Source organism: Panthera leo, chromosome D4 (genome assembly GCF_018350215.1).
Source record: "Panthera leo isolate Ple1 chromosome D4, P.leo_Ple1_pat1.1, whole genome shotgun sequence".
Taxonomy (NCBI): Eukaryota; Metazoa; Chordata; class Mammalia; order Carnivora; family Felidae; genus Panthera; species Panthera leo.
The window spans coordinates 82,273,291-82,300,256 of NC_056691.1; the positions used below are offsets into that span (position 1 = coordinate 82,273,291).

General features: G+C 60.5%; 1 protein-coding gene across 1 annotated transcript; it reads left to right on the forward strand.

Annotated features, from left to right (window-relative positions):
• The first annotated feature begins 3,568 nt into the window (after positions 1–3,568).
• On the forward strand, positions 3,569–26,847 carry CRB2 (crumbs cell polarity complex component 2). Its single transcript, XM_042912617.1, has 13 exons — positions 3,569–3,676; positions 10,940–11,263; positions 13,650–13,845; positions 13,963–14,102; positions 14,530–14,715; positions 14,913–15,026; positions 17,717–18,592; positions 18,682–19,190; positions 19,720–19,885; positions 20,717–21,500; positions 22,291–22,407; positions 22,964–23,081; positions 24,765–26,847. The coding sequence occupies exons 1-13, from the start codon at positions 3,580–3,582 to the stop codon at positions 24,987–24,989; spliced, it is 3,852 nt and encodes a 1,283-aa protein (XP_042768551.1). The 5' UTR covers positions 3,569–3,579; the 3' UTR covers positions 24,990–26,847.
• Positions 26,848–26,966: the final 119 nt, after the last annotated feature.

Consider the following 26,966-nt stretch of genomic DNA (forward strand, 5'->3'; position numbering starts at 1 on the left):
CCACGATTTGAACCAGCATCTGTGCATTTCACCACTAGCCTCTAATGGCTCGTTCTGATATCTCAGTTAGGGCATTGGGATGGTTCTCCTTGGGGAACTATATACAAACATATGCCATTTCATTTCAAGGGAATAAAGGGTGATACAAGATATCTGTCCAGGGGGCACTGAAATGGTTAAGACCCACTGGCGGAGAGCTCACAGGTATAAACAGGCTCACCCAGGGAGGGAGGTGTGAGAAGGGTAGGGGGCTGGGAACAGATCCCAATGCACCCCAACATTTTGGGAGGAAAGAGAGCAAGAGAAGGCCAGGAAGACAGAAGGGAAGCCAGGGGAGACGGGGAGACTCCAAGGATGGGGGAGTAGGTGAGAGTGGAGAAGGCCTCTGCGAGATCAGAGAGATCAGGGCTGAAGGTGGCCCCATGTGGCCACAAAGGGTTACCTTTGAGCAGGTTTGCTCAAAGGAGCAGGGTTACCTGAGCTGGTTTGTGCTGAGGGAGAGGAGGAGGAGGAGGAGGAGGAGGAGGAGGAGGAGGAGGAGGAGGAGGAGGAAGAGGAGGAGGAGGAAATGCCCCGCTCCCCCTCCTCCCTCCCTCTTCTCTCCTGCTGTGCCTCCACTGGCCCCCTCCCAGAAGCCAGAGCGAAGGCAGTCCTCGGGACCAGTGGGGTGGAGGGGAGGAGAGGAGGGATCTGTGTAGAGAGTGGGAGATGGAATAGTGGACACGGCCCCTGGAGAAGGGAGATGCAGGACCCGAGTGGGGGGATCCAGGGCAGATGTCACCTTGGAGATCGCCTCAGTGGGGAGCAGCCCCGGGCACCATCCCCTCCCCCATCCAGTCCCTGGTGGCAGCAGCCCCCTCCTCACTGTACCCTGAGGTAGATACAATTATCCCAACTTACAGATGGGAAAACTGGGGTCCAGAAGAATAAAACAGACCAACAAAACCCTGCCTAAGGCCACAGGGTAGAACCAGGATTCATACGAACCAGGGGGGATGCCGAAGCTGGGGCTTTACTGGCATATCTCCCTAGGCTCCAGAGGGGGTGGGTGCCCTCGACCAAGGAGAAGCCAGCAAATAATTCCTGAGCAGAGTGGAGTGCAGCTACTCAGCCTGGAGTCAAGGATTCAAGGAGTGGAAAGGGCTGGTGTCAGGGCACCCCGAGTTCAAATCCCACCCCTGCACTGACTAGCTAGCTGTGGGACGCCAGCAGCCAATCTCACCTCTTGGAGCCTCCGTTTTCTCATCTGCAAAATGGGGACAATGCTCACCTTGCACTGCTGTTGAGGGGGTGAAATGAGGTTATGCTGGTTCCCTTTCCCCCTCCTCACACCTGCCCCCCAGGCTGGGAGGATGGGGAAACGGACTCTCCTAAGGGCCCGTCTCTGCAGAGGGGCTGGCCTACTCTCACTGTCTCTTCTCCAGACCCGGACAGGGAGCGGTTTGCCCTGTCTAACCTCCGCCCGCCTGCCATGCCGTGGCTCCTGGCCTCCTCCTTCTCGCTCACGTGGGGCTCCCTGGCCCAGGCTGTTCATTTTCTGCATCCCTCCCTCCCCGTCCACATCCACCCGTCCTCCAGACTTCACAGGGCACTTCCAGGCCTGGCCACAAGGTGGTGCCCAGCGGCTGCAGGACACGGGCTGGGGCACAAACAGGAGTTTGGGCTGGCGTCCTGACCTCAGGGCTCATTGTAAAAGCGTGGATGTTTGTGTCTGTGTATCCAGAGCCCCAGGGGGCTGTGGGAGCCTTGCTGTCCTCCTGTCCGCCTCCTCCCCGGCTGCTTGGATCTCTTAGGAACCTCTGAGACACAGAATAAACAGACGTTGCTCTGCCGCTGCAGCTCATTAAAGAGCTTTACAGGGTGGGAACTTATTTCTGTTTCACAGATTAGGAAACTGAGTCCCAGGGAAGGAAGTCATATGCCGAGGTCACTCTGCTAATCACTGGCAGAGCTGGGTGTAAACTGGGATCTATCCAGCTGTGGGGCCTGTGCTTTTCCCTGCAGAGTTGAGAGGGGCTTGGTGCTGGTGGGGAGCTCCTGGTATCTGTGAGAGGCAGGGAATTTAAATAAAGGTGGTTTGGGAGTGAGGAGGGTCCCAGAGACCAAGGAGCACCTCCCACCCCAGAGGGAACAAGACTCCAGGGTGGGGATGGGGTAGGATGTGGATGAGGGGACCACCCAGGCCCTCGGCTCCCTCTCTGAGCACTTTGCCAGGGTTGGAGGACCAGCGGGGCCATAGGCCACACATGTGGCATATGATGCCATCACTCTTCTCCCTGCTCTTCTGTGGACCTGCTAGCACAGCCTGAGCTCCCCCAATCAATCAGTCAATCAGTCAATCAATCAGTCAGGTCTGTCTCTCCAGACTATGCCCTCTGGGTGTCAGGTCACATCCCACAGCCCAGCACAAGGTCTGGGTGGCCAGAGTCCATGGTCGTTGAATTGAGCCCAATGGGGTGCACTGGCAGAGGCCAGTGGCTAGGTTCAGAAAGTCCTTTCAGCAACAGTTTCTTCCTCCCCCGGAGCTGAGTGCAGGGGAGGAAAGAATGGGCTGCTTTTTGATGTTGTGGTGCCTTAGAGATGGCTTGGATTCCCGGGTCCAGGTCCCCCAAAGAACCTCTCCTCTCCATGCAAACAACATTCCCTTTTCCAGCCGGCAGCAAGCAAACATCAAATGCAGCAAGAGATGGTAAGGTCAGACGACAAGAAGGACTTCCCAGCAGGGGAGAGGGAAAGTTTGCTTAGCTAGAGCTGCCATTCAGTAGAATGGGCTGCCTTGGATTGCAGTGAGGTTTCCTGAGTTGCAAACAGCAGAGGCAAAGATTTAGGCCAAAGGGGAGAAACAGAAAAGGTTCAGTTTGGCTGGTGAGGGAGCCAGGGGCCTTATCCTGAGGGCCATGGTATGAGGGGCTATGTGTGGCAGCGTGGGGCCCCAGGGAGTGAAGGGGAGGGATGGGATTAAGAGATAGAAGAAGAGCCCCCAGGAGCTGGCGGACTGAGTGTAGGGAGGGGAAGGGGGCTTTGGCCGCAGGGTGGCCGAGGCCTTGTTCAGGTGGGGAGCACTGGGAGGGAACGGGCTGGGTGGGAGGGGCTGGGGCTTCTGAGCAGAGAGGAGGTGTGAGAGGCTGTTGGATGCTCAGGCCTAGGCTGGGGAGGGAGGCCCAGGCTGAGAGGAGATTGGGAGGGGGGTCCAGCAGGGTGGGATAACCTAGGATTTGGGAGTAGCTGGCATCATCTGGGGAGAACAGAAATCCCCCCTTCCCCTAGAAGCTGAGGCAGCCGGACCTGAGAGGTGGGAGGAGGGGGGGTGGGGGGGCACGGAGATCAGATCCGACTGCAGGGGCCCCTAAGGACTGCCTGGAGCCCTGGGGCTTGGGGAGACGGGGTGGGTCAGACCCCTCCTCTCCAATCTGTCCCCAGTGGAGCAGCCTGGGAGGGCCTGGGGTGGGGGAGGAGGCGGGAGGAGAGGGAGGGAGGGGCCGGGCCTCTGTCCACGGCATTAGTGCTGGTTGGAGGGAGAGGGGGGTGTGGAGCCAGCCAGGCCGCCTGTTCCCACAGCCGCGAGCTGAGCGTGCTGCCATGGCGCTGGCCAGGCCGGGGACCCTGGCCCCCAGGCCCCAGGCCCCTCTCCTGCTGCAGCTGCTGCTCTTGAGTCCTGCCTTGGCCCTCCTGGGTGGTGAGTTGGGGCACAAGCCTTGGGGGGTGGGGGGCTGGGGGTCTGTCTCCCAAAGCAGACACGCCAGGCCCCGGGGCTCTCTGTGTGGGTGCCAGGATGGACTGCAGGGCTGGGCGCAGGCCAAGATGTGGGTGCAGAGGGGTGTGCTGCTGCCGGAACTTGCGTGGAAGAGTGTGCGTCCTGGGACTTTGTTGCTGTGTTGGGTGGGTGGGGGGGCTTTGTGAAGGGATCCTGGGATGGGCTGTGCGGCTTGGGAGGGGTGCTGGGGCTGGGAAGTCCTGGGCTGTGAGTGTGGGGGGTTGCAGGTAGTGTGAGCCTCACCCCAGGGTCTGCTGTGAGCGTGCGCTGGGCTGTGGGGTGCGAGCCGTGGGCGTGTTAAAGTTGTGAGCTGTCCCGGGTGAGCGGTGAGCCGTTGTCTGAGGCTTTCTGGGTGAGGTGTGCTGTGTCCGAGCACAACTTGTGGGACATAAGCTGTCAAGTGGGTTGAACTGTGTCTTAGCTCTGGACATGGGGACACGGGGACGTGGGGTGGGGGCAGCAGACCCCAGCCCAGTGGATTGCAGTGAAGGGGGAGGAGGAGATCAGGGAAACCCGGCAGCTACCTGCATCCCTCCATTTGTGTATTAGCCTTGCCTGCACTGGGGGGCTGGGGGTGCTCTGGGGCCCCTGGGGGTGGCCAGGCACTCAGGAGCATGTGTGCCCACCGCTGTCCCCTCTTTGGCACTCCCACGCCAAGCTGAAAGGGCTTCCTGAAGTCCGACCCCATTCGCCAAACGGTTTTGCTTTTGTCCGAGCAGATTCATGGATTCACGTGTGCACGCCTGGACTTCTTCCTGGGGGGTCTGGGGGACGCTTTGTCTCGGTCACTATAGCTACAGGGCCAGGCCTGGGAAGTCCCCTGACCCCGCCTCCAGTGCTGGAGGAGGGAGGGGGAGCCAACCTGGGCGGGTGGCCTGGGCCTCACTGCAGTGGGAGGGGAGGCTGTGAGGGGACTCACCCCTCGGACTCTCAGGATGGGAGGTCAAGCCTCCCCAGGCCCCTGGGGGCTTCCTCCCCATTCACGGGGCCTGCCTCACGAAGGCTTCATCTCCTCCTCTCTGCAGGGCCCTTGGGGAGGGCGAGGACCCCATTTTGTAGTGGAGGGCACTGAGGCTCTGGCAGGGATGGGGGCTTATGAGCTGGGCCCCTAAGGCAAATCTGGGCTCATGAGAGGAGGTGAGGGTCTGCTCTCTGCTCTCTGCATGTGAGGGGCATGAAATCCTGGTCTGTGGATCTGCTATCCATCCCTGCCCTCCAATGTCTGCACTCGCATATGCACGTGCACACAGAAAAATGACAGACTACCTGCAAACACATGCACACGTGAACACACAAATCACACATGCATGCACGCACACACACACACCTGCACACTGGTGTGGCATGCACAAGGGCACACAGCACCACATGAACAGGTGTCCACAGGCACACGCCTGCACACACCAGTGTGCGTGTGTCGACGTGTGCATTTATGCTGAAATGTACGTTCACGTGAACCCCGACGCAGAGTCGACACAAAGTAGATGGGTGCTACAGAAAAAATGGACACTGATGTACGTGCTCACCTCCGCACAACCCTGCTGGGGTGCCCAGGGGCGGCCTTTCCCACTGTGATTGCTGTGCGGGGGGCCTCCTCTGGGATCCCCAAAGGCTGGGGTGAGGGCACCGTGGGCATGAGCGTTTCTGGATACCAGCACCCGAGGCCTGAGTGCCAGGAGAGGGGCTGGGGATTGTGCCACCTGAAAAGGAGTTTCTATCCCAGAGGAGATGGGGGTTTCTGGAAGCCCTTGGGCCCCTGGCTCCGCTGCTCTTGCTTGCCAGGCCCGGAGCTGAGCCCCTCCACCCTGGGCCCACGCTGCCACAAAAGCCTGGCTGGTTGCTGTGGAGAGGGCCAAGCATCTTGGAGTACAATGGGGCGTGCTGGGCTCTCACATCCCTCCCCACACCCTGGGAGCCCACTGACAAAGGGACAGCAGTTCAGTCCCCCAAGTCTGGCCCCTCCTCCAACCGGGAGGGCCGGCGGGCGGACTGTGGGACAGAGGCAGGGGTGGAACGGGGCGCCACACACATGTGAACCAACCTCAAGACTGGCTGGATAGACGGCCTCTGCTCCAGGTAAAGGTTCGTTGGTCAACGAATAAATATTATCAGTGACCGCCACCTGGAAGATGCTGTGCTAATGAACTAACATGATGGGCTTTGTTATTTTTGTTTTTGTTAAAGATTTTATTTATTTATTTATTTACTTACTTATTATTTTTAAGTAACCTCTACACCCAGCGTGGGGCTCGAACTCACAACCCTGAGATCAAGAGTCGCATGCTCTACCGACAGAGCCAGCCAGGCGCGCCACAGGATGGACTTTGAATCTCACCATTGCCCTGTGAGGTCGGCTCTCACACCCCCAGTTTACAGAGGAGGAAATGAGGCCCAGAGAGGGTCAGGAACTTGCCCAGAGTCACAAAGCTAGTGTGTGGCAGGGCCTGCATTTCACAGCTGGCTTCAGTGCTAGCCTGTGCAAAGTCACGCCCCTTCTCCGTGCTTCTGCTGAAAGAGGGCAAGCCATGTAGCTCTGAGGGCCATCACAAGAATTTGATGAGAAAACACAGTGGTTCCCCAACCTAGGTTTGGCGTGGAAGTCCCAGTTTCTAAGCACATTTTAGACGGAGACCACTAACAGTTAACAGTGGCCTGTTTGGGTGGCAGAACCTCACCAAGTCCGTCTGGCCCTCACAGGGGCAGTGTCTCCACGGCCCTATGGCTCTGAGACCAAAGCCAGTGCTAGGCAGCGGGGAGGCGGTGAGTCCTGACAGCCATCGTTGCCATAACTGTTACCAAAATTATAAATATTTACCCCCTGCCCTCTTTTAGCCTTGGGGGGTAAACCTTTTTGTAAAAGAGTACTCCAAACTCTCCTGTCTTGTTAGAGTAACTTAGCCCTCTCCTGATGGCTCTGAGGCAGTATTTGTATCATATGGTACTGTTATTCAGTCCTGTCCTCGCGGCCTAGTGATATTATTAGATGGACAGTTTTTGCCCCTGTGTCAGAAGCTCCCACATCTTACAAGATCTTGGGCCACTTCTGAGAAATATCCTCTTTCTTGGAGTGCCTGGATGGCTCAGTCGGTTAAGCGTCTGACTTCGGCTTAAGGGCATGATCTCACAGTTCGTGAGTTCAAGCCCCGCATCGGGCTCTCTGCCGTCAGCACGGAGCCCGCTTCAGATCCTCTGTATCCTCTGTCTCCCTCTCTCTCTGCCCCTCCCCAACGTGACGGTGCCCTCTCTCTCTCTCAAAAGTAAACATTTTTTTTTAAGCATTAAAATTTTAAAAAAGAAAATAGAAGAGAAAGAAATGTCCTCTTTCTTGCTTTGTCAAGACAAGAAGCTTCTCAAAATCCACCCATGAGTAAACACTTCCCATGAGTTGTCAGCAGTGATCACTAGGCCTGTTATAAGTACACGTAAAGTAGGAGTTACTAAGCACTGAGTGAAGGACAGCTCGCTCTGCCCAGGCGGATCCTGGAACCTCCACGCCTGCTCCAGCCTTTAGAGACTTTTTCCAGTGCCTGGGGAAGGCTGGGCTGGAATGCACTAAAATGACAATACATGGCTGGTGATTTGGCATTTGCAAAGTGGGAATTTCACAGACTTTGGGAGATGTGGACCTTTCAGAAGTCTGGAGATGGCAATCTACTTAGTTTTTTGAGGGATGATTTGGGGCAAGTTTATAACCTCTCCGAGTGGGAAGACGGTTTTCTCACCCGGGCCCACCTTTCCTGGTTTGAATCAAATGTAATAATGTAATAATAGATGCAACACGTGCACCACAGCCTGGAGCACATAGTACGAGCTCAGTAAATGATTGCTGTTATATTATTATGATCGTTCTCTCTGGGGAGAGAATTCTCTTCCTGGTGTCAGGATCTGGGCCTTCCGGGGGACAGGGCAGCAGGTCAAAGGGGAGGGGCATGTGTCAGTTAATCCCTCCCCTGCCAGGTCGTCCCAGGCAGCCTGAGAGGTCAGGAAGGATTTGTAAAGATAAGCACAGGCCCCTCGTTGCCCTGGCGACAGGCCACGCCCCCCCAGGCTGGCTCAGGGACGGCCCCCCTTTGCCCCACTGCCCTCACCTCTCTGCCTCTCAGCCCAGGGCCAGTCTGGCTTTATGGTCTCACTCCTGCAACACAGAGGACCTAAGGTCAGCGGTTCCGTGCCTCGACGTGCAGAGGATTCCCAGGAAGCATGCTGCAGTGCAGATTCCCAGGCCCCAGGCCCCAGAGCTCTGAATCTCCAGGTCTGGAGCAGGGGTCAGAAATCTGTATTCTTAACACAGGCCGGAGGGTCTGGAAACCCCTGGGGTGAAGACCTGCGTTTGGATTCCAGCCTCTTATGGGCTGTGGGACGGTGAAGTCACTTCATCTCAAGCCTCACTTTCCTTAGCTGTAGAACAGGAATAACAGCACCATCTATCTCCTAAGGTGAACATTAATTAAGATTAATGGGAATACACAAGAAAGACGGCTGTCTCTCACAGGCAGGCTTTCGGGGCTACTGCATGCCTTTTGGGACAGGCAGCTCCCTCCCTCTCCACCTGGCTCTCACTGGAGGAGCTCCTTCCTCCCCTGTGGCTGGACTGTGTCTCCTGGGGTCATGGGCCACCTGCCCCACGGTGATGCAGCACCCGCCCCATTTCCCTCACACACTGTCTCCCCATCCTGGTCCCATCTGCTCTGAAATGGAAGGCTCTGAACTGGGGGCAAAGCCCCAGATCCGGGTGGGGGTCCCTTAGGCCACACGGTAAGGAGCAGCGCCTTGTTGGCATTAAATGAAGGGCCTGCTGGTGCAGGACCCGGAAGCTAGGGCTCCTCAGAGTGGGCGCTATGGTTACTGTCACCCAGTCCTGGGCTGTGCTGGGTTGACGGACCCTGATCAGAATGGCCACAGCCCTCACCAGGCACCAGGCTTCACGCAGGTCACCTCAGTGGCTCCTCACAACACCCCATGAGGTGGCACTGTTAGAACCCCGTAAGCCAGGCCTGTCTGATGCCCAAACTTGTGTCCTTTCCTCAAGGAGCTTGATTCACCCCCACCCCCATCCAGGCATCTTCCCACCTCCCTCAGACCATCTTTCCACCTCCCTCAGACCATCTTCCCACCCCCATCAGACAGCCTAGCCCTAAGGGACATGGCTCTAAACTGATCAGCCACAGTGGCTGGGGTGGGAAAAAGAAGGATGAGCTTCCCAGAAGCCCCTCAGAGAGACACAGACACCCTGCCCTCACCTACATGACCTGGCTTGGGAGGGGGGCTGGGGACTGATGCCTTGAGCTGGGGAGGGGCCTGTGGATGCAGGAGTCCTACAGGGTTATGTCCGCCTGCCCCTTGCAACGCGCTTAGCCCTGGGTGGGCACGAGAGCCCCGGTCAGGGAGTGAGGGAGCCCGTGTTGAGCTGTACCAGGTGCTCTGGGCACTCGGGGGTGGGGCTGACAGCCAGGTTCTCTCCCTGGCGCCATGGTCCACATCTCCATATCCCTGTCCCCCATCCTGCTGGGCCCTGGCTGGGAAGGGTGGGGGTCGGCCAGTGGACGGCCCTGCCTGGTGGAATGTGGATGACTCTGGAGAGGCTGTTGAGCCTTATCTGGGGGGTGGGGGGGTCTTCACCAAGGTGGGGGAAGGGAGGCACAGGGCCTAAAGCTGTTCCAGGCCTGGTTAGTGTCTGGATGACAACCTGGGCAGAGGAGGAGCACCTCTCAGAGCCCCAGGTTGGGGGGGGGGGGGCTCCTGCTCGTGGGTGGTTCCTCTCCCCCCATCACTTACTGAGTTCCCACAAGCGGGCAACTGCATACCTGAGGCTTTGAATCCTCCCACATTCTATGAGGCATGCCCTATTAACATCCCTTTTCTGATGGGAGACAGAGGCTCAGTAGGAGAAATGACTTGCTCAAGGTCTTAGAGCTAGTAATTGAGCTGGGATCTGAACCCCGGGCAGTTTTACTTAAAGCCTAAGTTCTTTTTTTTTCTTCCAAATTTTTATGTAAATTCTACAGTGCAATATCAGTTTCACGAATAGAACTCAGTGATTTGTCAATTACATACAACACCCAACAAGTACCCTCATCCCAACAAGTACCCTCCTTAATACCCTTAATACCCATCCCCCATCTAGCCCCTCCCCCACCCACCTCCCTCCACCACCCCTCAGTTTGTTCTCTATCATTAAGAGTCTCTTATGGTTTGTTTCCCTCTCCCCCCACCCCCCCTTTCCATATGTCCATCTGTTTTTTTCTTAAATTCCTCATATGAGTGAAATCATGTCAAAGACTAAACTCTTAATCCAGCACTACAGGCTCTCAGGCAGGTGGGGCGGGGGGGCGGGGAGCTGGCTCTCTCAGTAACTTGGCTTCTAGAGCAGCAGGTGACCCTCTAACATGGTGGAGACAGCACAGTGGCCTGAGCCAGGTGTCTGTCAGCAGGTCTCAATACCTGTCCTGTACCCTGTGACCTTGGCCATGCCAGCAGTCAGGCAGTTGCTGAGGGGAGATACAGTGAGGGCCAGGGATCCCCTGAGAGGTTTCTAGGCCCGAGGGGAAAGAAGAGAGTGGGAAGGAGGGACAGGGAGGGGGCCCAGCTCACAGTCCCTGCCTTTGAAGTCCTTCATCTCCGGTTTCACACGGGGATGGAGCTGCCAGACCCCTAGCAAGAGAGGCGGAGGGGACAGTGGGAGGACACCCCCCCCCCCCCCCCAGGAAACGGAGGAGCCACAGAAGGGAGACCCAGAGCAGACTCCCCTCCCCCCAGGGGGCTGAAACATGTGACAGGCTTGAAGGTCGTCCCAGTGCTAACTTGCTAACTTGCCGTGAGATCTCAGGCAAGAGTCTTTGCTTTCTCTGGAGCCTCAATTTGTTCTTTTGTAAAATGGGCATGACAGAGCCTGCCCCAAAGGGCCCCTGCAGGGAGGGGGTCAGACAGTGGAGCGCAAAGCTCCCAGAGTCAGAGGGGTCTGCCCTCTAATCCTGCCCGGGTGGGGGTGGGTAGCCAGGCATCCGGGTCCCATTTCTCTGCTACGGAGACCCTCCTGATGTGCGTGGCCTGTAGAGTCCCTGGCCCTCCCTCTATCCTCCTGAAAACAGACAGAGCCATGCTGCTTTCCGGCTCTGGGGTGCGCCTGAGTTGTGGGGAGGGGAACGTCCTGGCTCCCCCCACCCAGCCAACTTTCTCTCTTTGCAGGAACGGTGCCATCGGAGACCCCAAGTGTCTGTGCCTCAGACCCGTGCGCTCCAGGGGCCGAGTGCCAGGCTATGGAGAATGGTGGCTACACCTGTGGGCCCACAGAGCCCCGGGGTTGTGCCAGCCAGCCATGCCACCATGGCGCTCTGTGTGTGCCCCAGGGCCCAGATCCCGATGGCTTCCGCTGCTACTGCGTGCCCGGATTCCAGGGCCCACGCTGTGAGCTGGACATTGACGAGTGTGCATCCCGGCCCTGCCACCACGGGGCCACCTGTCGCAACCTGGCTGATCGCTATGAGTGCCACTGCCCCCTTGGCTATGCAGGTAACAGCCTCAGCCGCCCTGGGAGGAGGTCTGTAATGTCCATCCTGTCCATCCCGTCAGCGGCTCAGGGTGTCAAATCACGAATTCAGCTCCGACTTTAGTGTAGAGACATCCACTCTGGGTCTTGCTACAGAACTGATGCTTCTCGGGCTGACCTGGCAGCTCGGGATGAGAGTGCGAACGTGTGAGCGCGCATGGTGCCTGACATTTAACAGACACTGCCCAAATGTTATTTCAGTCCCTTCTAGAGTTCAGTTTGGCGCTGGGGGGTGGAGACACCCCCAGGCACCTCTGGTGGGACCGGAGTGCAGGTACGCCCGGTTTGGTTTTAGTAAGGACAAGCCTAGACAGTATATCTAGCATCTATTCACTCCAGACCTGTGTCAGGCTGTAGTGTAGACACCGTCTGGCTCATCTCATGGTTCTAGAGTCTCTACTCCTGGTATGGTTCAGCTTGCAACGTGGGCCCTCCTCCCCTCTGGGTAGGCCCTAAAGCTCCAGCAGGGAGACACTGTTGGTCCTGTTCAAACTGTGGACGCACCCCCAGGGATCCCTGCTATCCACAGGGGGATAACGCATAGACAAGTGCTGAGAAAAGTGACTGGCACCAGCACACGCTGGTTCTCTCCTCCAGAGCAGGGCCCTGTCCCAGGCCCATCCGCGTTCTAAGGCAGGAGCATCCTGGAGTGACTGCCTAGAAGCCAGGAGGGAGGGGGCAGCTGGGCACAGGTCTGGAAGAGGCCAGGTCTACTGCCCCTTCTGGAGTTCAGTTTGGTGCTGCAGTCTATACCGCAGTGGGGAGCCTGCAGTATAGACACTGCTGGTTCTATGTCAGCCCTGAATTCAGACAACTGCGCTCTGAGGGCAGAAGGCAGTTTCAGGTCACCCCGGAGCAAGGGGTACAGGCCAGAGGGACTGGGTTCCAGGGGAGATGGATCTCGGCACTTTGGAAACGGGTCCCATGTGTCTTTCTCACCACTTGAGAGTCTCGGTGTCTGGAGTATCAGTTGTGTGTGTGGGAGGGAGGTCACGCCAAGGGCCTGTGTGTCTGCCAGCATCTGCGGGGTGTCTGGGCTCCCTGAAGGTATTTGTGGGAAACGTAGGTGTGTTAGCAGGTGTGCGTGTGCCAGATGTGCGGTGCTCGGGCGCTTTGGGGGAACACTTTCTGGCTCAGTTGTGGATGTGAGTGGGGGCAGAGTCTGCCATGACTCATTTCTCTCCTCCTCCTTCCGTTCCAAGCCAGGCGGGGGAGGCTGGGATTCCAGGCGGCCAGGGCCTGGCTCCCCCTGGCACAGGGAGGGTGGGAGTAGGACTGGGGTGGGAGGAGTGAGGGGGTCACGGGAAGGAGGGGCCATGCTTTGTGCTCACTGAGCTGGGAAGGGGGGACGTTTCCAGCTGGAGCCAGCTGGGCTCCTGGCCCCCCAGAACCAACCCCGCTTAGGGGGCAGGGGGCAGGGCCTCCGGAGTCTATCATGACATGTGGGCTCCTGGATGAACTCAGGTGGCACATCCCCAGACCCCGAAATTCTCCATTTCCCTCTATCTCCACACATCCCCAGTCCCTGGCCAACTGTCTCAGTTTTGGCTCGGACTGAGGGGGTTCCCAGGACTTGCAGTTTTCGAAGCAAGACGGTACAGGGGGAGCCAGGAGAGGCTGGTCACTCCAGCATTTCTCGCAGGGGCACGTCCCTCCACCATGGAGGCCCTCTCTACACGCTCTTCAAAGCCAGCAGAGTGAGCCTTCTACAGTGTCCACAGCACCGGGTGATTCAGCTGCTTCCAACTTTTAGGATAAGCCCAGATTGGGGCCCCCAATGCCCCAATACCTCCACCCCTGCCTCGCCTCCTCCCCTCTCTCCTTTGCTCCTGCCCCTCCATGCTCCCCTTCCTGAGGGCATCATGCCCCAGCCCTAAGCTACTCCTGACCAGTTCCCCACCCTGGAATCCAGCTGCCATCACAGCCCCATCCCAATGTAGTGCGTGCCACTCATCTTTCAAAGGGCTCTTCTTCCAAGAAGCCTTCCCTGACTCCCAATACCCAAGGCCAAAACCCTGGCTCTTGCTTTTTTGGGATCCAGCACGCTCCCATTGCCGAGTTTATCACAATTAAAAGTCCTCATCTATGTAATACTGGCCCAATCACCGTCTCCCCGGCTAGACCGCTGTGGGCTCAGGAGACAGGGACGTCTGTCTGGTTTCTACCCCATTGCCACTGCTGGCTCAAGAAATACCTGCTCTAGATGAAAGGACCAACGGCTTCTCTCTGGAGCCTCAAGTTTCCACTCCTTGTAACTGTCTGGAGCTGGTTTCAGGGCGGCCTGCCTGGGCCTCTTTCGACCTCCCTCTGGGAGTCCATCCGTCTGTCTGTGTCTTCGGCCCTGTCCAGGGGTGACCTGCGAGACGGAGGTGGACGAGTGTGCCTCGGGGCCCTGCCTGCACGGGGGCTCGTGCCTGGACGGCGTGGGCTCCTACCGCTGCGTGTGCGCGCCGGGCTACGGGGGCGCGAGCTGCCAGCTGGACCTGGACGAGTGCCAGAGCCAGCCGTGCGCGCACGGGGGCCGGTGCCACGACCTGGTCAACGGGTGAGCGGACGGAGGCGTGGGAGGGGGCTGCGCGGGGCGGGAAGGCGGTGGAGGCAGGTGGGCCCCGGGTGCCGTAGTGCTCAGTCCGGGCCGGCCGGGCCTCGCTCCCCGCTCCAGGTTCCGGTGCGACTGCGCGGACACGGGCTACGAGGGCGCGCGCTGCGAGCAGGAGGTGCTGGAGTGCGCGTCGGCTCCCTGCGCGAACAACGCGTCCTGCCTCGAGGGCCTCGGGACCTTCCGCTGCCTCTGCTGGCCAGGTGCGTGCGCGTGCTGGGGCGCACGGGCGCGGCCCCGGGCCGTGGGGCCGGTGTGCGCCTGCGCTCACCTGCCCTCCGAGGGTGTGAGGGTGACCGCAGCTTCTCTGAACTCAAGGTTTGCAGTAATCTGCCAAATAGGGCTCATCACAGCACCTGCTCCTAGCATGGTTGCGAGGAAGGGAAAGGTGTAATGCCCGTGGAGCCTCGACAGGTGCAAAGTGCTCACTAGTGCTGCTAATAATGGTAACAGGACCCTGTTGAGGGCTGCCACGGTCGTCCCTACCCTCCTCATTGCATCCCTCCCTCACCGTTGGTGCCCCTATTCTGAGTTGTCGTCCCAGCCTGGCCCCGGGTTGGCCTGGCACCAGTGGTGGGGTGCGGCCCGGTGACACCGTGTGACGGGCTGCCCGCGCACGTGTGCCTCCAGGCTACAGTGGCCAGCGGTGCGAGGTGGATGAGGACGAGTGTGCGTCGGGCCCCTGCCAGCATGGGGGACAGTGCCTGCAGCGCTCAGACCCAGCCCTCTACGGAGGCGTCCAGGCTGCCTTCCCCGGCACCTTCAGCTTCCGTCACGCTGAGGGTTTCCTATGCCGCTGCCCTCCGGGCTTTGAGGGTGAGTCCCCCTACACCCTTCCAGGGAAGCAGGTCCCTCGGTGTCCGGATGCAGGCCTGGCCCTGCCACACAGGGTGCCACCTGCCTGAGTCGGCACTTCTTGCCGGGTCTCAGTCTCCATAGCTCTGAAATGGGCCCTTCCAAATCTAGTCTGGTTCTGAGGGCACAGGTGGGAACCACGGCTGGCCCTCTTGCAGGGGACGAATGTGACGTGGATGTGGACGAGTGTGCCTCACGGCCATGCCTCAGTGGAGGCCGCTGCCAGGACCTGCCCAATGGCTTCCAGTGCCACTGTCCGGATGGCTACACAGGTGCCTGGGGGTGGGCTGGGCTCCGGGGCAGAGCCAGGGCAGAGTTGGCGGGCCTGGGGTGAGAAGGTTCCTCTGGCTGATATGTGGAGGCTGGATTGATGGGGATGAGGAGATCAGGAAAGAGGCGGGTGTGGGGGTCCAGGTGACAGCTAAGAGGGGCTGAGTGGGGACTGACCGGGCTTTGGAGGTGAAAGCAGAGGAAACTAATTGGACTGAGAACCCTTAGGAGGGACACTCTTCCGGCCCTAGGGGTTAGTCCAGGTGTGAGTGGGAGATGTCAGGAATGCTGGCTGCTTCTGCCCTGGGTGATGTTGGGTGAGCCTTGTCCGTTCTGAGTCCGGGTGTCTGTGGAGCGCCCTTAGGGAGGAGCCTGGGTGGGGGTTGGCAGTCCTGGGACTGGGGCCCGGGAAAAGCCAGAGACTGAGGGTCAGGAGTACAATTGTGGCAGCTGGGGCCACGGGTGGCCAAGGCTGTCCGGGAGAATGTGTGCAGTCATGCGCAGAGAGAACTCTAGACACCTGGCATCCAAGGGCTGGGCAGAAGCCGACAGGCCTGCAGGGAGAGGACAGCAGTTTGGCCAGGACAGAAGAGGTAAAGGGGGGCATCACCACTTGACCTCTGGGGAGCTGCTGCCTATGGGGCAGGAGTTGGGCTGCAGAAAGCGTCTCCCTGCCTCGGGTACCGCAGATGCGTAGACACACAGTTACCCTTGCGCAGATACTGGTGAACCCGAAGAACTCACACACTCTCTGAGTGTCCCTGCCCCCTCTGGAATGCCTGTGACACTTCCCCCACACCGGCCCACATTCCTGCCTGGGCACACTGCCTCCTCTCCCTGGCAGGTTTCCTGGGCACTGGCTCCCCTGCCCAGGGGAACGAGGTGGTGATTACCGTCCCTCCCACCTCAGCTGCCCAGAGATGCTGGGCTCGGTGTCCCCTACCCCCGGGGTGGCCACCACCCCCGGGTGCCCTCAAAGCCCGTCTTCTGTGCCCCGCGGGCCAAGATTCCCAAGTCCTGCCCGGGAGCAGTGGCCTTGCAGGCCCCTGGCACACACTGCCCCCCCCCCCCCCCCCCAGCACACGCTGCCTCTGAAGAGCGTTTCTGTGCATTTCGTTCCCTCCTTGTCACCCCACCCCCGTGAGGTAGGGTTCTTACACATGAAGTAATGGATGCTTGAGAGAGGGGGTGTCATTTCCCGAGGTTCACCAGCGTCAGCCAAAGCCCAGCTCCTCCCCAAGCTGAGCTCAGCGGACGGGTGACAGGGAGGTCAGGTCTGAGGTCAGGGACGGGGCGGGGGAACCCCGCTGTAGGGCTGTGCTGCTTGCCACTGTCCACCCTCATCCTCCCTTTGGGTCGTGCTGGCCTGGGGGAGGCCAGTGCCTGGCATTCCTGAGGCGGTTCTGAAGGAGGCGGCTGGCCAGGCGGGGAGCTCTGCTCCCTGGGCTCAGCACCCACCCACCAGTCTCGGCCATCCATGGGAAAATGCAATGGGGCCGCGGGCTCTGTGGACCTTCCTGGGGGGCCTGTGGCTCCTGGCAGGTATGCAGGGCCTTGGACAGGGTGAGGTGTGGCCGGCTGTCCCCAGGAGGCTGTGGTGTCTGTGGGCCGACTGGGACCAGGATTCAAATCCTGGTGGCTTTTCTGGGCCTGGGCCCCTCCAGCGGGGGTATGGGTCGGGTCAAGGGCCAGCCTTGGTTGTTTCATGGAGGCTCTGACTGAGCTGGGGTTGGGCTGTGGTCTCTTGACCCAAACTGGGACCAGAGCACCTCGTGTGGGAGCTCTTGGAGGGGAGGGTGATGTGGCCACTTCAGCATGGGGCCCTGGGGGCAGAGGGACTGGGGACTGAAGACTGGATGCATATGCCCACCCCCGCTCCCTCCTCCATCTGGCACTCTGTCCACAAAAGCTGTGCCAGACCCCTTGCTGGGCACCAAGGACATATTCAGGTCCCTGGAGGAGATCCCAGCTGAGGAAACAGATACTTTCAGTACAGGGTTCTGGGGAGCTGTGTCTGGGGGTGGGCAAGGAGTCGGGAGTGACACAATAGCTTGGGAATCAGAGAAAAAGCCCCTTAGGGCTTTTGAATTTGGGCTTTGCAGGGTGAATAGGAGTTTGAAGGCAGGGTCAGTGAGGAGGAGGCGGAGGCATTCCAGGGAACAGTATGAGCAAAGCCCCCAGAGAAATGCTGTCCAGGAAATGCCAGGCAGTTGGAGGTGTGTGGGGAGCAGGGTTGAGACTTGAGGGCCTGGGAGGGCCCAGCCCCCGAGGGATGTGGAATGTCAAGGTGAGTGAGTGAACCTTAAGCAGCAGGGGAATCTGGCCAGGCCAGGAGATGGATGGTAGGGGTGGTTGAAGGCAGGCAAAGTAGAGGACACTAGACTGTGGCCCTCAGAGCTGATGAGGCAGACGGGTGGAGTAGGGGAAAGGCGGGGGGGGGGGGGGGGGGGGACAGAGAGTGCTTAGGGGATTGAATCCACGGGGCATGGAGGCCCACCAGACATGGTAAGGGAAGGGGCATCTTAGATACCTGCCTCCAGGGACTTCAGGAGACCATGAGAAATCTTTTGGGAATTGGGAATTGGTTTGGTTGACAGGTGCTGAGATCCCTGTCCCAAAATGTGTGTAAGTTCTGCATCAAGATTGTGGTTCTTGCCTCGAGTGCTGAACCTTGGCCTGGTCTCTCCTGAAGGCCTGACGTGTCAGGAAGATGTGGACGAATGCCTGTCGGAGCCCTGCCTCCATGGCGGGACCTGTGATGACACCGTGGCAGGCTATACCTGCTGGTGCCCGGAGACCTGGGGCGGGCACGACTGCTCTGTGCGGCTCACCGGCTGCCAGGGCCACACTTGCCCACCCGCTGCCACCTGCATCCCCATCTTCAAGTCTGGGCTCCATAGCTATGCCTGCCGCTGCCCACCTGGTACCCACGGACCTTTTTGTGGCCAGAACACCACCTTCTCTGTGGTGGCTGGGAGCCCTGTGCGGGCCTCTGTGCCAGCTGGAGGTCCCCCGGGTCTGGCACTGAGGTTTCGCACCACACTACCTGCCGGTGCCTTGGCCACTCGCACTGACACTCAGGACAGCTTGGAGCTGGCACTGGCGGGGGGCACGCTTCAGGCCACACTCTGGAGCCATGGCAACGCCACCGTGCTTCCCCTGGGGCCGCTGGACCTGGCCCTAAATGATGGCCACTGGCACCAAGCCGAGATTTCGCTCCGCCCGGGGGTCCTGGAGCTGCGGCTCTGGCATGAGGACTGCCCTGCCCGGCTGTGTGTGGCTTCCAGTCCTGTGGCCCCAGCTCCCGTGGCTTCCGCGGCCCCGACGCCTGCCAGGTTCTGCTCCGCCCAGCTGGGTGGCGCAGCCTTCGAGGGCTGCCTCCAGGACGTGCGTGTGGACGGTCACCTCCTGCTGCCTGAGGATCTCGGCAAGAATGTCCTCCTGGGCTGCGAGCGCCGTGAACAGTGTCAGCCTCCGCCTTGTGCCCATGGAGGGGCCTGCGTGGACCTGTGGACTCACTTCCACTGCAAATGCCCCCGGCCCTACAGTGGTCCTACATGTGCTGATGGTGAGGAATAAGCCCGGGGGACCCTGGGGCAGAGAGTATGCCTTCCCCTCGCTCACAGGCCTCTCACCTGATACCCTCTCTCCCCGCAGAGGTTCCTGCTGCCACCTTTGGCTTGGGGGGCACCCTGAGCTCTGCCTCCTTCTTGCTCCACCAGCTGCCAGGCCCCAACCTCACCGTGTCCTTCCTCCTCCGTACTCGGGAACCTGCTGGCCTGCTGCTCCAACTTGCCAATGACTCAGTAGCTGGGCTAACAGTATTCCTGAGCAAGGGCCAGATCCAGGCTGAGGTGCTGGGCGGGCCCGCTCTGGTGCTCCCTGGGCGCTGGGATGATGGGCTCCGCCACCTGGTGACGCTCAGCTTCGGGCCTGACCAGCTGCAGGGCTTGGGGCAGGAGGTGCACGTGGGTGGGAGGCTCCTCCCTGCGGACGCCCAGCCCTGGGGTGGGCCCTTCCGAGGCTGCCTCCAGGACCTGCGACTCAATGACCTCCACCTCCCATTCTTTCCGCCGCTGCCGGGGAACTCAAGCCAGCCCGGCGAGCTGGGCAGCAGGCAGTCCTGGAACCTCACCATGGGCTGCGTCTCCGAGGACACATGCAGTGTGAGTTCCCTGGGGAAAGGGGTGGGTCCCTTTCTCCAGGGTCTGTCGTGCATCACGGGGTTAGCATCCCCTTCTACTGGTGAGGAAAATGGCAGGAGGTGAAGCACCAGGTCACCACTGCTAGAGACTGGATTCACATTATTCTCTCTGGCCCAGCTGCTCTCGCCCTCTGGTGGTCCCCATACCTCCCTCCCCAGTCTTGGTCTGAGACAGACACCCGGGCCCAGGCAGAGGGCTGGCTGAGCCTTTCTGTAGGAGCTACCTGGGGGACAGGGACATCCCTGGGTCCATGAACAAAGCACCAGCCTTGGAATAGACGGAGTGTGAACTCTGGCTCCTCTATTTACTGGCTGGATGAGTCAGGCAAGTGGCTTCTCCTCTCTGAGCCTCAGTTTCTTGATCTGTAAAATAGGGACAATGGTGACATCCTCTCTAATTGTCTGTGAGGAGTTAATGTGTCTGTAGTGGTTATGGAGGGGTGGTGATAGCCCCCAGGCCTGAGCCAATCCCTGCCCTGATTCTTCTGCAGCCTGACCCCTGTCTCAATGGTGGAATGTGTCTCGTCACCTGGAATGACTTCCACTGCACCTGCCCTGTCAACTTCACGGGGCCAACATGTGCCCAGCGGCTGTGGTGTCCTGGCCAGCCCTGCCTCCCGCCTGCCACCTGCGAGGAGGTCCCCGATGGCTTTGTCTGTGAGTGTGTACCGTGGGCAGCCCACATGCTGGATCCCGGACACCCAAGCTGAGTTAGAGCCCACCCTTACCCTGCGGGCACATAGTGGACCAGGATGCCAACACCCCCAGCCCAGCATGGTTAGGCCGCTGCATGCAGAGGGACAGGTTTTCTGGAGGAAGACAGCATTGACCAGGTTTCCAAGGGCAAGACTGGGCACAGGGGAGGACATTTTAGGGAAGGACAATAGCACCCGCAAAGGCCCTGGGGTTTATAAGAACAAGTGAAACATAGTTACAGGTGTTGGGGTGGAGCTATTGCCAGGAGGGGCCTTGAAAACTAGGCCAGGCAGCTCAGGACTTGTTCCCAAGGGTCGTGGGGAGCCATGGGGCCGTTTTAAGCAGGAGAAGGACATGATCAGCATTTTAAAGAGATGACTGCATTTTATTAAAATGCATGATCAGCATTTAAAAATCTGCGTTTAAAGAAGATGCTGCAGTGAATAGCCTCAGTGATGAGACAGAGCCAGTACACTGAGGAGGGAAGGGGGCAGATTTTTTGAGGCATAACTGTTGCCTGGTCTGTGACCTGGAGGGTAGGGTGGGCCATGGTAGGGTAGGGGCAGGTGTCCCCAGCACAGCCGGAAGCTGGTTCTCCGAGGTACAGAATTATGAGTGGGTGGAAGCCACAGCCGGGGGGGGGGGGGGGTAGTTCCTGGGATTAGATGACAGGCCGGTGTGTGTGACCCCTCGAGATGGGCAGGGGCAGTGGGGACGGCAGGTCTCTCACCCGGGTGCTTGGGCCCGGGTGGAGGCCGCTAGGGCATTCCCTGACGCTCCCTCTCCCCGCAGGTGTGGCCGAAGCCACGTTCCGCGAGGGCCCCGCCGTCGCTTTCAGCGGGCACAACGCGTCGTCGGGGCGCTCGCTCAGCGGCCTCTCGCTGGCCTTCCGCACGCGCGACTCCGAGGCCGGGCTGCTGCGCGCCGCCGCGGGCGCCCACACCGTCTGGCTGGCAGTGCGCAACGGCTCCCTGGCGGCGGGCGTGCGCAGCGGCCGCGGCCTGCCCGGGGCGGTGCTGCCGGCGTCAGGGCCGCGCGTGGCCGACGGCGCCTGGCACCGCGTGCGCCTGGCCATGGAGCGCCCGGAGGCCGCCGCGTCGCGCTGGCTGCTGTGGCTGGACGGCGCGGCGACGCCCGTGGCGCTGCGCGGCCTGGCCGGCGACCTGGGCTTCCTGCGCGGTCCGGGCGCCGCGCTCGTCCAGCTGGCCGAGAACTTCACCGGCTGCCTGGGTCGCGTGGCCGTGGGCGGCCTCCCGCTGCCCCTGGCGTCCCCGCGGCCCGGCGAGGCCCCCGGCTCGCGGGAGCACTTCTCGGCCTGGCCCGGGGCGCCGGCCCCGCGCCTCGGCTGCCACGGCGCGCGCGTGTGTGTCCCCTCGCCCTGCCTGCACGGCGGCGGCTGCCGAGACCTTTTCGACGCTTTCGCCTGCGCCTGCGGCCCGGGCTGGGAGGGCCCGCGCTGCGAGGCCCGCGCCGACCCGTGTCGCTCGGCGCCCTGTGCTCGAGGCCGCTGCCACTCGCGCCCCGACGGCGGTTTCGAGTGCCGCTGCCCGCCTGGCTTCGTGGGCCCGCGCTGCAGGTGCGGAGGGCCGGCGCGGCCTGGGCCCAAGGGGCCCTGTGGGTTGTCCGCGCGGGTGGGGGTGGGGGTGCGGCCCTCAGGGGTGCCGGGTGGGGCGCCGAAGTCCCCCCCCCAGCCGATGCTCTGGTTCCGTGGGCCAGCCACTTCCCTTCTCGGAGCCTCCGTGCCCTCATCTGTGAAATGGGAACAGCAGGCCCCTAGGGTTGCCAGCTAAGACCCAGAACAGTTTGAATTTGAGATAAATAACGCTCTCGTCTGGGGGTGCAGGGGGAACACAGGGCTAGGTTTGGAAGAACACCTGGAGGCTTTCCTGCCTAGCCTCCCACCATTCACGTTCGTGCCCATTAGTCCCCTGAGGATGATGACGGGGGCAGAAAGAGGTGGTTGGACACTTCCCCCTGTCAGTCTGGTTTCGACTCCCTACTCCGTTTGGAAGCAAGCTTAGGGAGGGTTGTCTGGCCTGACTTCCCCCTTCCCCAGGCTCAAATTTTACGTTTAGGAACATGGTTTTTGTTCCAAGGAGAGTCCTGACATGTCATCAGCTTCTCAAAGGACTCTCTCTGTGGGGAGAGGTTCCCATCCAGGGTCTGAAGGTTGTGCACTATGTTGGGGGTGGGGACCACCCTATGCCCCATCCCTTCCACCTCAGACACCACTAAGTCTGTGGCAGGTGGGCCCCGAATTCCACAGCTCAGAACACAGAGGCTCCAGTGGCCTGTTGTAGCCTCAGGGGCTGGGGCCAGGTCCCCCGCATGCCGCCCCCAGCGTAGACATTGTGTTTTCTCCCCAGACTGCCTGTCCTGCCAGAGGCGTGCAGCTTGAACTTCACCTGCCTCAATGGTGGCCCCTGTGAGGGTGGGCCCCGGGCTGCCAACTGCAGCTGCCAGGAGGGCTTTGCTGGCCAGAGGTGGGTCTGGGGGCCGGGGGCCTGGGAGCTGGGCATGGTGGGCCCCTGGATGCCCTCCAACCAGGGCAGGCAAAGTGGGGTGTGGATCCTTGCTCACCATCCCACCCCTCACTGTGATCACAGTGCCAGACAGCCTACCTCTGCCACTCGAGTGCTTTTCTCCTGGGCTTTCCAAGGCCGTCCTCTGTTATGCTGTCACCTGGGGAAGTAGTTGCCTGGTGGTGTTTCTTAGAGCCTCGTCCTCAGCCTGCCTGCCTCGGGTCGCCCAGGGAGACTGGACAGGTGCAAGTTCTGGGCCCACTCCGCAGAGAGGGCATCAGGACGCCTGGGCAGCCGCCCTGTGCTTCCGATGGAGCCAGTCATCCTCAGCCACGAGCTGGGGCAGAGGGGGGTGGTGGTGGAGGTCCCAGTATGCTTCAGTCACCTGGCAGGGACAGCCCATGGGGACAGCGGATGGACACCTGTGTATTGGTTGGGGGTGGGGGGAGTGTTGAGAAGCTAAAGCAGACAGGGGAACAAGGCAGCTTCCTCAGCCTTTACCTTCTCCGCTTCCCAGATGTCAGATCCCCTGTGAAGCCAACCCCTGCTTGAACGGGGGCACCTGCCGGGCAGCCGGTGGGGTGTATGAATGTATCTGCAGTGCGAGGTTCTCAGGCCAGTTCTGTGAAGTGGTGGTGAGTGATGCTACAGGGGCTTGGGGGGTGTCCTGTCTTGGACGTTAGCGAGATGATTGGGGGATGGGGGGTGGTGCGGAGAGCATGTACGGCCCACTGTTCCTGGACCAACCCTGTCCTGGGGTACGGACTAGTGGGGAGAGCCTGGGGGGCCCGCCCTCCCTCTGGGGACTGGCAGGGAAACGGCTGGGCACGGCCAAGTCCTATTGGGGATCAGGATTCGGGACCCACAGGATCTTGGAATTCTGGGATTTCAGTTGGCCGATACACGAGCCTGTAATCTCCAGTGGTTTGTGTGCCAGAATTCTAGAGCAGGACGATTTGGAGAGCCCAGGATTCTGAGCCAGAGCAGGCTCTGCTGCCTAAGAGAGCCCGTGACCGCAGGGCGGCTCAGCTGAGGAGGGGCCCAATAGATGGGGCCCAGCAGGCCGCTTGAGCTTAAACCCCCTCCCCACCGAGGGGTGGAACAGGTGCCACAGGCCCAGTGGGCAGTGAGCCCACAGTGGGTGCTAATGGGAGAGACGTAGGCCGGGAGGCCTGGGGAGGAGCCTTGATCTCCACAGGCTTCTGGCAGCCCGGGTCATAAACCCGCAAATCCCCTCTGCTTCTGGGGAATGTTTCCTTTCAAGTTGAGCTTTACGGCCTCTGTCTCCTCCACCTACCCTCCTCCCAGGGCCAAGGGAGGAGATGGCTTTACAGCTCCCCAAGAAGTGCCCAGGGGTGGAGGCTGGTGAGGGCCCACTCGGGGCTGCTATGAATTTTTCTCTACAGCCTTGGATGCCTTTTCTCATTCAGGGCTGGGTACCGGGACTTGGGATGCAGGTCACAATGGGCTGAGAGGCTTCACGGGACAGAGGGAGGGCCGAGGAGTCTGAGACTCTTAGGCTCCAGAATCCAGGAATTTGGTGATTTAGTGGGAGGTGGGGGGGGGGGGTGGTTAACAATTCCAGGCCCGTAGAATCTTTGATGGTGGCATCCTGGCAGTCTGTGACTGGAGATGGAGAGGTCTTCTGGGCTCCCTAAAGCTTGGTCTCAGTCTCCCTAGCTGGGCAGACCCTGGTGGATTCTGAGCTCCCCATCAGCTAGGTCGGCCTGCCCCCCCTTTCCTGCCCTGCACAGGCCACCTGGCCGGGGAGCCTCTCTTACCGCTTCCCGAGAGGCCTCCCACTTTAGAGTTAAGCATGGTCTCCACAGACACTAAAAAACCAGACCACCCTTTGGGATGGGGAGGGATCAAGTCCCCGTGGGCTCAGATTGGAAGAGTTTACTGCAGGGAGGGGGAGGCCGAGTTGGGAGGCTGGGTGGCAGGGGCCATCTCTGGCCACTCAAGGGAGGGCCTGCAGCTGGAATTCAAGACTGAAGGACGGTGGTGTGGCCACGGCATGGGCACTGGGGGCAGACGGAGGAGACTGCCGTCCTGGCTTGCTAGTCGTGTGGGGGAATCTGGGCAAAGCCCCTGTTTTCTCCTTCAGTACTTACCAAGAGCTACCACGCAGGCCTTGCTCTGGGCACTTGGAATTTACCGGTGAACAAAATAAAGCAAAGATTCCTGTCCTTAGGGACACGAGGGAGTGTCCTCACTCCCCCTCCGTTAGACCACTGTAAGCGTCACATAAAACCCCACGCACAGGCTCGCACCCTCCTGCTCCCCGGTCTCAGGCCTGGTGACTTGGTCTCTTGCAGAAAAGCCTGCCGCTGCCACTGCCGTTCCCGCTGCTGGAGGTGGCGGTGCCCGCGGCCTGCGCCTGCCTCCTCCTCCTCCTCCTGGGCCTCCTCTCAGGGATCCTGGCGGCCAGGAAGCGCCGCCAGTCAGAGGGCACCTACAGCCCGAGCCAGCAGGAGGTGGCTGGGGCCCGGCTGGAGATGGACAGTGTCCTCAAGGTGCCGCCCGAGGAGAGACTCATCTAGGCCTGCCTGGCTGCGGGCTCTGGCACCTGCGAGGTGCGCCTACCTGAGGACCCAAGGAAGCCGCTTCCAGGAGCCTGCAGGGAAGTGGCTGGCCTCTTACCAGCCTTGGGGAGCTGCTGGAGAGCCTGGGAGACCTGCTGGGCAAGTGTCACCTTTGCCGGCAGCCCCTGCCTGCGCCCCATTTGTGGACGGGAGAGGGGAGCACCGCGGGAAGCACTCAGGGAAGCAGACCGGGGCCTGGCAAGGCCGTGGACGTCTCCATCGGACCTGCCAGCTCTTGCCCCGGCAGGCGGACTGCTGTGCCGGGGAAGGGCACACGCAGGTGCACACGGTGCATTCAGAAGTGCGTGTGGGCACGTACCTGGGGACTGCTGATCTGCAGATGCCAGTGAGAGTGTTCTGGATGGGGCTTGTGGGCCTGTCCGTGCCTTTGCTGTGGGCGCGCAGGACCGTGTAGTGGGTGCAGGCCCCACAGAGGTGCGGCTGGGCAGCGGGGATACCCTTCGCAGCCCTGGGGCAGGGGTAGTACGTGTTCTCCGGGAGGCCAGGCCAAGGCTTGCCCAGGGACCGAGACCCCCCAGCTCTGGCGTCTTCTCCCATGTCTGAGGCTGTCCCCAACCTGGAGGCAACTGGGAAACCGGAAGGAGGGTGGTCATCAGCCAGCGGCCCCTGGCTCCCAGGACAAATGCTCCTTCCGGCAGCTGTGTGGCAGAGTCGGACCACAGCCAGGGCGGATCTGCGGGAGCAGAGGACGGGCTGCCCCCAGCCGTCCCACCTTGTGGCCTCCGCCTACCTCACAGCGCTGTGGTGAGGATCAGTGGATGACAGCGGGGAAAGAGCCCGGGACGGTGTGCGCTACTGGGTTGTCTGGGTCACCCTTTTAGCTTTCAGGAAGGCTTGTCCCTCTGGCTGGAGCCGAGAGAAAGTTGGGGGTGGGCTTTCCCGGGGGCCTGCAAGCGGGCCAGAGGATAAAGGAGCAAAACTTCTGCCTCCCCCCCGCACCCCCCGCCCCCCGCCACGTCCCGCCTGACCACCTCTGGTTCTCCAGGGCCAGCACTCCCCTGTCACAGCTGCCTGGTGAGGCCACTCCTTCACCTACAGACCAGTCATCTCTCTAAATGGCTGGGGGCAGTGGATTCAGGACTCGCAGGAAGGCCTCCCAGTTGTTTGCTGAACTCAGCAAATGTTGGCATGGCCTCTTTGTGTCGGGGCTGGTCCTGCAGACACAGACACAGACACAGGGGAAGAATGTACTGCTTTCCTTCCAGTCGGTCCCTTCCCTGGTAATGTCATCACACTGATCCCAGAGGAGCACCCACCCTCCCGGCCCCCAGTGCCGGGCCTCCTCCCAGCCCCACGGAGTCCCTTTGTCCCTGACCTGGAGACATGCCCTTCTGTCTCTCCTGTTTCCTTGGCCAGCACCTCCTGTGCCAAGACCAGGGACCCCCTCCCAGTTTTAGATTGGCGGTTGACTTTCCCCGGCTCCCCTCGGGGTCTCAGGCAGCTTCCAGAGGCACAGGATCAAATCTGTGGGAGAACCGCGTGGTGATGAGGGGTAAGGGAGCATGTGGGCGGCTCAGACTGAGGGGTTCAGCTGAGGCTGGGACAGGAAGGGCCCTGAACGCTAGGGTAAGGGGCTTGATGAGTCCTTATCCTGTAGGAGGTGGGACCTTTCCCCCAACCTTCTCCACTATGACTCCTGGGAAGGTGGGGGAGGAAACATCCGGTACCAGCACCTTAGCCACAGCTGGTGCTTTGGTTCTTTACTTTATTAAATCAGGGATTTGACAAACCTATGTCCTTGCAGACTCCTAAGACACACAGAACCCCAATAAATAAAAGTGCCACTTTTTGGGGAGCCCTATGTTGTCCTCCTCTCTCGTCCTTTTCAAGGACAGCCCAGGGATGGGGACACGACCGGATGATGGGCACATGAAGGGTGACTGGGTGTGTTTAATACCTACTCTGGGTGCTTGG